Here is a 13967-nt window from a genome sequence, read left to right as displayed (position 1 = left end):
AAATAAAGTATATATTTTTTTAGATTAATCATTAATTAAATTGGAATAATGAAATAATAATTTGCTTTTAGCAATCAATTTGCTTTAATTTTGTTGAAATAAGCGATTATACATAATTTTTGACTGATTCACTTGCAAGTTAAAACGTCATCATCATTCTAACCGGTATTCAGGTGAACTTAACTTAACCCCCTAGCTAGAGACTGACAACGCATGCATTGTACGTGAACTGGTTATTTAAAGAAGAAAAAATGTCAACAATGAAAGTGAGACTACGGTAAATCATTTGATTACTAATTCGATCCACATAAATCATTTCTTATACGGTTAAAAACAATGAGTAACTTATATTTTTAATCTATAAATTCAAATCAAACAGACCTATAAAAATCCAATTGCACGTGCTGGTTTAACCTATTCATATCTTTATTTGTGTTTACATCGCTTATATGGTCATCTGAGGTCAAATCGATAGTTAATTAGATGGCGTCTGGATTTAAATACACACGAAATGAACCTACATATCATCTACCCCATGCTCTGTAAACTTGTTTATTTTAAACGTTTGATAGATTGGATAAATGTTTTACATTGTTATTAATCAAATATGAGAATTTGAGTCAAATTGGTGACCATGAATTTGACAGCTAGTGCCCCTTTAACACTATTTAATGTTTATAATTGATTTTGTATACAAATATGTTTTACTATTTTACTATATTTTTCTTCCTTTTGTTTTTAAACATTCTAGTTAAATATTGTATTTGCAGTATATATAGACAAGACAATCAGAATGTTATATATTATCTGAATAAATGTTTGTTGATTTCATTGTTAGTATAAGTATTTTTGAAAACAGGCTCACAGTGTGTAGAATACTTTGAAAACACAGAATATTCAATTGTTCTTTGGATACAAGATCATATAGCAGCGCATGAAGATGGTAGAAAACTGTTATACTACAATAAACATTTATTTACAATTTAAACACAAACATATATTTCCTCATAATGTTTGCCTAATAATGTTTGAATAATTTCCAACATGCCAAGAAAAATAGGTTTCAATATAATTGTGAAATTTTCATATTATTCACCATATACAATGCAAGAATAAACATACTTCTGACTGATCACATGTTTCCGATTTCTACAATTCATTATCATGTGACAGGAGACATAGAGGGTAGGTTTTGATGGAAATTTAAATCAGAATTGGTATAACATGAAAACAGTACAATGTCATAAAATGTGTAGTCCTTCATATTACACGGCTTCGATCAAATGAAGTATTTTATCTACAGGGAACATTGCCTTTCAACACTGAGATTGAGAATATGAACAACGTTCCAGTGGGAAATCTAGTGTCGAAATATTACATCCCCTGCACACACTGAAAACTTTATCTTTTCAATGTTTGGGCAAGGACGATATTATAAACTCGCAAGAAAAATGAATTGCAATACATTTTATATAATTTATCATTTCCTTGAGAAAATAGCAAATGCCAAGTATACCACTGTAGATGAGCTTTGAATTGATAAATTTGCAGCAAAGATAAACAAGTTTAACGGTTCGGTGTTTCTGTTGTTCCGTTGTTTACCTCTTAGGTTTGATGTATTTCTCTCGCTTTTAGTTTTTGGTCTGGATTTGTTTTTTGAATAGACGATTGGTTAATGTTGTTCTTGAACAGCGATAAACTAAGTTACTAATACGATAATAGTTATCAAAGGTACTAGGGTTATAATTTACCATGCCAGACGCGCGTTTCGTCTGCATAAGACTCATCAGTGACGCTCATATCAAAATAAAGTCAAACAAGTACAAAGTTTAAGAGCATTGAGGATCCAAAATTACAAAAAGTTATGCCAAATACGGCTACGGTAATCTTTGCCTGGGATGAGAAAATCCTTAGTTTTTTGAAAAAAATCAAAATTTCGTAAACAGGAAATTTATTAAAATGACTACATGATTGATATTCATGTCAACACCGAAGTGTTGACTACTGGGCTGGTGATACCCTCGGGGACGACAAGATTTGGTATGAGTGCCAATGAGAAAACTCAGCAAATTTAAACGCACCTTTTCCCGATGTAAACATTTAATGAATAGCAATACACCAAGAAGATCTCAAATACATGAACAATAGCCGAGATGACCTATTCTTAAAATTGTGAAGAAAAACATCTTTTTATGGATAAACTACGTAGTTAGCTTTCGTCTCTTTTGTAGAGATATTTTTCAGGCAGCAGACACAAAGTTAATATCGTTATATTCAAAAATATAATACAACATATATACATTCTGTTTCTCAAATATATAAACAAAGTTTATCCTGCCTTAACAACGATTTGAAGAAAGTTTATATGCGAGGTCAACATATAGATGAGAATTATTTTCTTGCTCCGATCGAGAAATGTGAAAATAGCATGAATATTAAGGGAGCTATTGTTATATGATGGGCTGCAACGTATCATTGATAGTACAGACAGTCAACGAAGAAGAATGCTGATTATAACCTTGTAGGTAACACCAGTTAACACGTTGATGTTTACTCCTTTTGTTTTGTCTATAAAAATCCAGTTATTGGTATGGGGTTGTATGGGGTGCATCTCCTATTCCTTGCATTAACTTATGACATGTTCAGCTAATGGTTTTAAAATCTTAAAGCTTCTAATGACAAAATGGTAAAGTTTGAAAGTGAAAGTTCTCAATTTAGATGACCTGGAGTTAAATACTTATAAATGTTTTCGTAAACGTTGAATTAAGCGTTTATCTAAATCAAGAAATAGCATATAACAAAAACTTTTAGAATTTAAAAATATTTCTTCATGTATTTATCAAAGGTACCAAAATTATAATTAAGTACCCCAGACACGAGTTTTTCGTCTCCAAACTTTTTCGCAATCTACTATACACTTTGCACTGAAAGCAACATTCACATGTGAAACCAATTGTTCAGTAGAACCTCTGCTGAATATTTTTTTTTGGTTGACTGTCATATAATATCTATTTCACAGATGACAGCAGATATGTTTTAATAGTCGTTTCCACATTCCTGACCACCTATCTTTGGTGAGTGAAGAAGCATCTGCCTACCCTTCAGAAACACCTGTGGTCACCTAGTTTTGGTAGGGTTTGTGTTTCTCAATCTTTACTGTCTAAATGTTTTCAAAACTGTTGATGGTCCTATGGTCTTTTTGGCATTAGGTTGTCAGTGTATTTTTAACCTCTACATCTTTAGCATTTTAATGGACATAAATAGCCCTGAACTGTTAAGGGTATTAAGAAATCTCTTAAAGTTCAGGCCTGTTATCCATTTGTCGCATGAAAAGATTTTTTTAAAGCACATATAAAAGAAGATATGATCAAAAATTACCAAAACAGCCATCCTGTAATGTGTTACATAACTTTCAAAGGTCACAACAAATCTCTCTTTTTACTACTGTGCATTTATGTATTTTCGTGGGAACCAATTTCGTGGATTGAAGAAAATTGTATTTTCCTGGTTATTTTCCAGGTTTTGCTAAATCCTACATGATAATTGATTATTTGTTGAACATCTTAATCGAAGGTTGATTTATTCTTGCAAAATCTACAACTTTTTATGAATCCATATTATATTAAAATAAAATAACTCTAGTTGCATCATGCAATATCAACTTCTCACTTATTATGAAACCTATAAGTATCTATTTCTTATCTTACAACTTTATATCAAATACCACTGAAATCCACTAAGTCGCTCCCTTTGAACAAACCCAAACACAAACATTAACTTGTAAACTATGTAAAAGTTTCAATGTCAATGAACCATAATGAAGGTGTGGGGTTATATAATCTCCACAAAAATGAAACTTGCAAGTCTTAAAATCTTAACATATTTACTAAGCAAAAGTTTCAAAGTCAATAGACCATGACTGAGGGGGCGGGTCCAAATAATCTCCATGGAAAAAAGATATGCTAATGCTTATACAACTCCATACCAAATATAATTGACCTAGCACTTGTGGTTCCTCATAAACTGACCTAATCATCAACTTATGCATGCTGTAAACAGCATAGCTAATTTTGACTCCATCAAGGAGAGACAAAATCAAAAAATTAATCACATGATCCTAAAAAAAAATGAGGGCATGCTCATGTAATACCATCAACTTTTACAGCTGTTAGTGGTTTAAGATCAATCAATATTCATAAACAAAATAGAGGGAATACATTTATTCAATTTTACAATAATCATACATCTGTTCTTCGACCTGGTCAGCACAAACTTTTGTCCACCTGTCAAGAAAACAAAAAAATTCTTATTAATTGTAGTACATATTAAAGATGCATGTAGAATCGGAGGCCCATGAAATGGATTTTCACATCTATTTCAGTATCAAATTTGTATCAAATTAGAGAGGAAGTAAATACTTCTTTGAGGGAATTTGTCATTGTGCATGAGTCAGACATCATTTTTTTTTGGGGGGGAATAGTTGTTTGTAACTTTTTCGCTGTTTTTTTGGTTAATTTTTTAGGCATCTGATTCAATAATTACTCAAAATTAGTAAAAAAAAAAAACAACAAAAAAATCCCACAAGACAAATCAAAGGAAAATTTAATTACAACAGACAAATTTCACAACGTTTATAATGTTGTTACAGAGGAAGTGTCAGCTTTTTAAATTTTAAAAATTCTGCACATTGTATGGTTTCAAGGAAATTGCACCTCCAATATTCTGAATGCGGAATCTAAATGATTTGCTGATAGGCTACATTTTACCAATTTATGCTATCTTAACCATAAAGTACATTTAATTGTTAGAAACAACTGATATCCTTACAATTACTGTTGAGTCATCATTATTTGTTGAATACCAATGTTTGTCTTTTTGTGGGTACAGGTTTTCAACGATTCACACATTTTCCATGTTTTTTTTATGCAGATTAGTAAAACCTTGAAATTAAATACCCATAAAAATGCAAGCATTCTGCAATTAACAAAAATTGGTACCCACAAAAATAAAGGAATCCACAGTACGTGCATGCTCCATGTTGAAGGCTGTACATTGACCTATAATGGTTTACTTTTTTAAATTGTTATTTGGATGGAGAGTTGTCTAATTGGCAATCACACCACATCTTGGTGCAAGAAAATTGGTAACGTTAATTTTATTTCTTATATCCATAAGTTTCAGTTACTTATTTATCTGTTTTTTTTATCAAAACTTTATTAGATGTGCTTTGAATTTGGACCTTCAATAAATATCTCTGTAAATGCCCTTACGAAATCACAACTACACTGAAAGTAAAACCAAAAAGTCTTGTGAATATTCATTCTATAAGTTTAATTTACTTACCATAGAATCACATTCTTCTTGCCTTTCTTGGTTTACAACCATTAAAAGCTAGTCTTGTTGTATCAGTTATAGAAACAATGTTCAATCCAGCCGTCTCTAATGCTTTTATTGCAGGCTATTTAAAAACATTTAAAATGATCTTAGCTAGTTTTTAAGAGTACAAACTGTGTATACTTATGTTACTTATTTTAAAACAATATATGGATTGTTTGATTATTGTTTTGTTTGCAACCTCCAAAACACAAAAAGGTCAAAGATTAAACAATCGTCACTAAAAGGATACAATTAAACTCTTAATATAAACAACAAGAATGCACAGGCTGTCATGGTAAGTATACCACACTCAAAATCATAAGCATTAAATAATAGGTGTTAATTCTCACATTTGTTGATTTGCTGACTAAATAAGAAGCTAATTTCATTCAGCATATCACATTATTAAAAGTTTAAGCAAACACAACATGTAACACTGTATGTCTGCTGACCAAATATGAAGTCAATCTGTTCAGTTGTTTCTGAGAAAATTTTAACAAAAACATTTGTTTGAAAAATGGACAAACAGACGGACAAGGTGATTGAAAAAAAGCCCCACACATTTCATAAATTTCATTTTTGAATAATAGTTATAACAGTTAAAGCTCTATATCAGTAAATACTTACCAATCTCCCTTGACTGAAGCCTCGTATACAAATTCGAACATTTTTGATGTTATGAAATAATGCTTTCTGAAATTATAGAAGATTTTTTTAATTGAACCAAAAGAAAGTCTATATCATCAATTAGGCCACGGTTTTTTAATTTGTTGGTTTACGGATTTTTCGCATAAAAAAGTCGGGTCGGTCGGTCGGAAAAAAAGAGAAATAAAATATCTTTCAAAACAGAAAAAATATGTAAAATAAAAATATATTTCACATTACTAACAAAAAGTTTGTCTTATATGCTGTTTTGTCATCATTTCTTAATATTAAGTTCGATGAAATATTATTGATCAGTGATCATGAACATCGCATGACATCGTTTAATAATTTCCTGTAAAAAAGGGGGGTTACACGGACAAAGACAAAATTAAATCGTCATTTCACAAACAAGAAAAACAGATTCGCGTAGCTCTCAATCAAATCCAGAAAACTTGGTGAATAATGATCTTCAAGCACAAAAACTGATAAAGAAAAAAAATATAAAAACGTCGTACAAAAATAAGTTTCAACACACGTGTCGAAAAACGTAATAGACTCGTCCACTGGAAAAACTACAATATCGGGTTAATCAATTGTCATGAAATCCGGTTTTTATCCCATTGATTGATATTTTTTCCTATCTATGAAACAAGAAAATTTCAAATGATTTGTTAATATTCAGTACTTTAATTGATGTATTCCACCTGTCCACATTTGGACAAGTCTATTTCTCTGAGATGATGCATCTTACGGACTGATGACAAATAAGGAAAACGAACTTATTTTGTAATTGGTTTTAAACACAGGTTTCGTTCCGCATTATTATTTTCGCAAAAGACATTTCAAGGTCAGTTATAATTGATTTGTCTATTTTTAGAAACGTAAATTGGAAGTTTCATTTTTCACAACAGAAAGTGTTAGCAACTTTATTAATGATTAATGCATTTCAATTCATAATAAAAGAAAACTTTAATTATTTTTCAGGGATAATGCATTTATAAGGGTTGGCAGGAATAAAAAAGCATGAAAAGTCAATTTTATTTTTATTCTGAAAATCGGAAAAATCGGGTCGGCGGATCCGTAAACCAACAAATAAAAAAACAGTGGCCTTATAAAGCCACTGATTTTGTTATAAATACTATGCATTTTCTCTATTTATCAAAATATTAACATTTTATATATTTTTGAATTGCAAAAGCATTAAATACTGTAAACTTGGAACTTTTTGTGATGATTTTATTAATGTTAAAAATGTGACAGTATAAGTTTTGCAGTTAAGGGGGTCCTGGGTATTAATGATTTTTTTTTTTATTACAGAAATCGCTTAAATTTAACAATTATTTAGTTTATGTACAGCTTATTTGAAAACAATAATAAAAAATATAGGTCACCGATGAGTTAAAAAAGATATTTCAAATCTAATGCCAAAAAATTGCATTTTTGCACCAAAGGGAGATAATTTGGAGCTTTTTCAATTTTTAAAGTCATCTGGTGCCAAACCATATCAATTTTTTGGGGTGTTTTTAGTACCATATCATAAAGTAACAACTAATATTGTAACAAATAAAATTTGTAATGAATAAATAAAGGTTTAATTTTTTGCTCAAATTTTTGTACCCACGAGCCACTTTAAACCTGCACTCATAAATTCAAAAGAGAGTTTTCTTTTCAAAAAGTTTGCAATCATATTAATTAGATGACACATTTTTCCAGTTTTATTGATTCACAATAATAAATGCATTCATAATTTCTGAATTTACAGAAGGTCTAATTATGTCAACATATCTGGATTATTCATCTGATTTGACCTGTGGTGGACATATATCTCATTGGCAATCATACCAAATAAATGGCGAATGTTGAAATGTAATGTTGTTATGGGACATAACTCAAGAAACATTGCAGTAAAGCTACTCAAATTTCTATTTGATCAGAGTAATGTGTTTCTAAGTATATCAATTTAAAAACCTACCTGTGCTATATCAAAGCCTACAGTCTGTGCTGCAACTGTACTAGATTTATTCTTATTTTTAAACCCAACACTACCCTACAAAATAAAACCTGCCATTCATCATAATGAATCATATACAACAAGAATGTGCCCCCAGTACACGAATCCCCAACTCACACTATTATTTTCTATGTCCAGTGGACCGTGAAATCAGGGTGAATACTCTAATTTGGCATATAAATTAGAAAGATCATATCATAAGGAACATATATACTATGTTTAGGTTGATTGAACTTTAACTTCATCAAAAACTACCTCAACCAAAAACTTTAACCTGAACATGGACAGACGAACGATTAGACAAACAGACGGACAAACAGACGCACAGACCCACAGACCAGAAAACATATTGTCCCTCTGCTATCGTGAGTGGGGCATAAAAATACAGTGCAAACTTAAATCAATGTACATTAGTATTGGCAGAGTAACACAAATCATAAGTCACTGCACAGATGAATATATATGAATATAAGAAAGATTCTATTATGATCATATGTATTTCAGGGGGAAATAACAGACAGGATATGAATACCAAGTCCAAGCATTTGTTTCCTAAAATTAGTTTTAAAAGAGTTAAAACAGTCTGACGGAAAACAAAATGTACAACTGATTTTTTTGTGACACATATCATGCATATCAATGCATTTTAGTCTTTAATTATCATGTTGAACATCAAGACATCAAATTGTATATTTGTATATATCTTGATTAATCTGCATTTTTCAAAATATTTTGCTTTCATGTATTCAAGTAGTCAATTAAATCAGTCAGTTTATAGACATTCCAGTGCTCCCTTCTTTTACAGAGGTGTAATATAGCCACCAAGCACTCATTTTAAGTTGATGGAAATTTCTCTTCTTTGAAAATGTTAGATGTCAAAATTGTGATTTTGTAAAAATTGAATATGATACCACATAAAATTTGTTAAAACATGTAAAATGCAGCTATTTCTTCTCTCAAACTTTACACATGATTTTATGATTGTTAAAATATAGGCTTATTGGATACTTACACCAGTTGAGCATGTCACTACTTTGTCTGAAAAAAAGGAACATCAATTAAGAAAAATTGATTTATAGAATCCACGACATTAAAATGTACAGAAAAATTATTAAACTGGAAATAAAACGAAAGTATGGCAAGCTGTTAAAACAATATTTAAGCAATTATTTTTTTTTAAATTGCACAAGAGATTACAACACTCAGTGGGTGCTTTATTTTTCTCAATCTTAAATTAATGTCTTATCTTTAATTCTCAGTGCATATTTTTAGTGTGTATATTAACTTTTTGACGGTGTGTAATTAGTAATCACAAGTGTGTTTTTAAGATTTTCTTAGAAGCAAATGAAAAGAAATGAATACTGTTACTGAAGGAATCTTAAACTCTAAATAAAGTAACAAATCCTTACTATCTTTAACAAGAGCCATTAAAGTGTTATTGCTTGTGGCTTTAATATTAACAATGGGTATTTCCTTAAATGGTACTCCATCCACTAACATGTCCATATGTGTAGCATTTGGGAACAATTCAGTAGTGCTACAATAAAAATATATAACATATCTTACTTCATAATCATTTATACAGACTATAAATGTAAAAGTGTGTGTTTAAGGTAATGAAGTTCAGATATAAAATTATTGCAAACACATAACATTTATTTTTTGGTTTAGCAGTGGCAGATCCAGCCATTTGAAAAAGGGGGGGGGGGGTCCCAACCTAGGACAAAGGGGGCTCCAACTATATGTCCCCATTCAAATGCATTGATCGTCCAAAAAAAAGGGGGTTCCAACCACCGGAATCCTCCCCCTCGATCTGCCACTTATAAGTTGATGATTAAAATATGTTTAAAACATTTTTGTGTTTGTTATTATAAAAAGTGACATAGGCTATATCATCCTACTAAATTTTGTCCTACCTTTGACAGAAAAACTGGAAATCGTTGTTCAATTTGATCTGAGTTAAACACATTAAGGTAAAATTGGACGTTTGCCCTAAACATATTTGCAGATATGCCTTATTTTCCATTTAGCATGTTTAGAAAAATGTTGAGTTGTATTTCAAACAAAAAATTCTTTAGATGCTATCTATTTTTCACTATGAAACTTTCTGTGCATAAAGGATCTACCAAAGTTCTTGATGTCTATAAACTACGGATAGGATTAATATTATAAATATATAAATATTCAGTATACTGTAAAATCAGAAATTATTGCATGCATTTATTATTGTGATTTTCACTTTTTAGACTAAAATGCAATTTCAATTTTTGGCAATTTTGGGATAAAATCTGTTTAATTCGTATAATTTTTTTTTTAATTTAAATTATTGTGTTTATAACCCTGTCTCATTTTTCACAATAATACAAACATTGCAAAAAATTCTGAACTTACAGTATTTAAAATTTTGGTAAAACAGAATAAGTATAAGCCCTAAAGAATTACTTATTTAAGTCCAGTGTATTGGAAGCTGATTGGTTTTGTGTAATTGATTCTTCATCAGTATATCTAGCAAAGAATTCCTCATCATTTAAAAAATCCAGGATCTCTTCATCAACAATTCCTTCAGATTTCTCAGGTATGGTACTGGGTGGTTCATCTGTCGGAAATTTATGACAACTTCTTACATTGCTATTCTGTCTTTGAACTAAAAATATATCAAAAAATATAACTGATTAATCAAAATAATACCACAACAGATTTACAACTCAATGCATTTTGGAAGGTATCCTTTTTTACCATAGTAGTAGATGGATATGAGAGGAGATAACACCAATTTTAAATGTTGCTTATACAGTGACTTGATAGATATATTTTAGAACCGATACCAGATTCATGCCCTTTCAATATAGTCAATATTTTGTGTTGAGTTATTTCCCTTAGTTTGTTATAACTGTTAGCAGAAAAGCTAGATTCATAGACAATAATTTTGCTTTGACTTGACAAATCAACAATAAAGTGATATTGGGTCAGTGACAGTATAGTCAAAATAAATTATCTCCCCTTGACCACTGATCCTTTCTTCATGCATTTGAATTTTTATTTTATGTTTCTTTAATCACTCTGTAATGTTTATGTCATGTGGTAATTCATGTTATGCTCTTAATGGGCCCTTTAATTTGGAAAATAAAAAGATATTGTATTGTATTGTATTGTATTGTAGTACATGTAGTATATGACATAGAAATATACAGTCAACGCATTTTGACTGATCTAATAGAATGAGTGCAGTATAAATAGACTTATATCAACTATTATTAAAGTTTATTTAGAAAAATTTACCTGACGGTATAAATAGGCAGGTATATCCCCTTCTAAATCCACCAATCACAGACCTGATTAAAGACATGTTTCACTCACTGAAAAAAAGGGATTAAGACCATTAAACTTAACTAAACATAAATACACATAAAATCATAGCCACATGAATTGGATTATATTAATTTTTAAATTTGTGTGTCATTTTGGTCTCTTGTGGACAGTTGTCTCATTGGCATTTGGCAATCATACCACATCTTCTTTTTTATATATACAATGTATAATGTACATATAATAATTACAACTGTTTAAATTTGTCAGGTTCAATTGCTCATTGATTTGGACCAATACACGCAGTAATTGTCTCATTCAAAACTTTCTGTTGTTGTTGTAATTAGATTCTTTGGCCAAAATTGGGTTTCATTTTCAGGTACTGTACATGTTATGTACAATGAAGTGTTTTGTTGTCATTGGTTTCAAGTCATATTTCTCACTAATTTTTACATGGGGAAACAGTGTTCATGAATAATCATGAGATCATGCATTATTATCCCAAACAAATTGATTTAAGGTTTTTAGTGATAAATGTGAAATTCAGAACAGATTTCACATTTTAGTTTGTATATTCACTATTCAGTACTGCACGTGCACTAAAAAGGACATTTACTCTCTCGAAAAATAATTTGAGAAGAAAGAGACATTTTTTCAAGATTCTGCTGCACTGTTCAATAAATATAGATCAACAGCTTAACGAGATTGGTAATGGGAGTACCATCATGATGAATAATGGTAAAAATTCTTGTCAAATTGACATAATCTGTAATTTATGGTGCATGACAATAAAATATGCACTTCCTTTTTGACAATAAAAAAATCAAATGATTTTGACGAATCGTGTAAATTTTTTTCCAAAAATAACTGTAATGATAATTATTGGAGAGTTAATGGAGACCTCTGATAGTACAGATATTTTAACGTATCACTGTAAAGCTTTTATCAATTTGAAACTAACAATAGAAGAAAAATTACAGCTTGACCTTGATGGTAAAGTGCATTACTACCCTCATAAAAGATGTAACTAGATTTATTTCAATACCAATGATTGAGAACAGCACACGTGGACAATCAAAGACAGTTGATTTGTTCATGGCTCTTTATATACATGTGTTTATGAGATATATTATATATATGATAAAGTACTGTAGTGAATTATGAGGGGGGGGGGGGCAGGACATTGGGTGTTTTTAAGCTCAGGATTTTGGGATAAGTATTCTTTTTTCGAATTTCAGGATGTCAGGGAACTTTGGGTTTTCATGTTTTTAAGCCTGGGATTTGGGGATAAGGACCCCTCCAACCCTCCCTTATATATCTTAGTTCTACATTTTTTAAGTTAAATCTAACATGCCAACAACAGAGATCAGTAGATAACTATAAATGTTGAGCTTAGGCACGTCAGGAATAACCACCAATTGGAGGATTATACCTCAATTGACGTATAATCCACCAATTGACATATAATGGTATAGACCAATTGGTGTATAATTCTTTGTTTTTCAAAACAAATTATTCTACCAAAATGGAGCATTGTTTTCTTAAAACCATATTATGGTATGAAAACTTGTCAAACATTCCTAGTTTAGTACAAAAATGTATAGTGACATAACATATTGCATTTAATCAATAATTGTATTTGCAGTTTCCTCTATTGTTATCTTGTCTATTCTTGATTGGCAAATTTACCTGTAATCACCTGTCAATGGACATCATTACTGTCATCATGAGTACAACTCCACAGGTGAATGGAGCTCTTTGTTAATACTTGACTTTCATTATCAAAAGTCGATCATGGTCAATAGTACAAATGTTTCAACAAAAGAATTGTTGTACACATGCATTCTCAAGAGATGCAGCAGGCTTTGACAAAACTGAAACTTTCTGTAGATATTTGGACTTTTAATCTTCTGAATTGTTGAATTAATAACTTGAATATTATATTTAATTCACATTGATAACGATAAAAGACAAAATAATGAACTTTTGGGGTGTTCGGTAGTGTTCGGTGGTGAAATAAGGGTCATAAAATAGGTTGCAAGTTGCAAAATCATGCTCCTATCTCACACTAGCATTTTATTACAAAAAAAAATGCATTATACGTCAATTGGTCTATACCAGTATACATGTACCTCAATTGGTGGATTATACGTCAATTGAGGTATATATAATCCACCAACTGGTGGTTATTGACCTGTTAGTGTTAGGCTGTCCCTGGCCTCAGCTATGCAGTTTGCACCTTATGACTTAACATACTAAATATGTTTTATGTATATAGCTTTTAAATAAAAAAAAATCTATAAATTCATCCAATCATTTTCACATGATGATATAACAACTGTTATACTAAAGAAATAGAAATAAACCTGTGGCTGTGTTTTGACTTTGATATCTGGAGGAATGAAAAGTCTAGAAATAGTCCGAAATCTTTTTGATGGTCTAACTAAAGACAATATTTAATTCTTTTTATGCAACAGACAGACTTCGTCATATAAAATGAATTTTGATATACATGTTATAAATATCTATCAGTTATTTTATCAACCGTTTTATTATTAAAATTATGAAATCGATCATGAATAAAGTTACTGCATTAAAATTTGATACAAAATCAATAATTTTATTTTCA

General features: G+C 30.4%; 1 protein-coding gene across 1 annotated transcript; it reads right to left on the bottom strand.

The window, feature by feature from the left end:
• Positions 1-4205: 4205 nt before the first annotated feature.
• Positions 4206-13817, bottom strand: LOC134715893 (small ribosomal subunit protein uS11-like). Its single transcript, XM_063578435.1, has 9 exons — positions 13705-13817; positions 11312-11388; positions 10475-10676; positions 9442-9569; positions 9045-9070; positions 7994-8068; positions 6004-6069; positions 5344-5458; positions 4206-4283 (listed from the first exon to the last, which is right to left on the bottom strand). The coding sequence occupies exons 2-8, from the start codon at positions 11376-11378 to the stop codon at positions 5351-5353; spliced, it is 672 nt and encodes a 223-aa protein (XP_063434505.1). The 5' UTR covers positions 11379-11388; positions 13705-13817; the 3' UTR covers positions 4206-4283; positions 5344-5350.
• Positions 13818-13967: the final 150 nt, after the last annotated feature.

Source organism: Mytilus trossulus, chromosome 4 (assembly GCF_036588685.1).
Source record: "Mytilus trossulus isolate FHL-02 chromosome 4, PNRI_Mtr1.1.1.hap1, whole genome shotgun sequence".
In the NCBI taxonomy this organism is placed as follows: Eukaryota; Metazoa; Mollusca; class Bivalvia; order Mytilida; family Mytilidae; genus Mytilus; species Mytilus trossulus.
Note: the sequence above shows the minus strand (reverse complement) of the source record. Positions and strands in the feature narration are given on the sequence as shown.

What these genes read in the sequence shown, in the direction of transcription:
- LOC134715893 (XM_063578435.1), bottom strand. Translation starts at nt 11,378, where the DNA reads ATGTCTTTAATCAGGTCTGTGATTGGTGGATTTAGAAGGGGATATACC. An exon ending in TAGTGACATGCTCAACTGGT is followed by an intron (nt 8,069 to 9,044) that starts GTAAGTATCCAA and finishes TTTATTTTGTAG; the next exon opens with GGTAGTGTTGGGTTTAAAAA. An exon ending in TAGGCTTTGATATAGCACAG is followed by an intron (nt 6,070 to 7,993) that starts GTAGGTTTTTAA and finishes CTATAATTTCAG; the next exon opens with AAAGCATTATTTCATAACAT.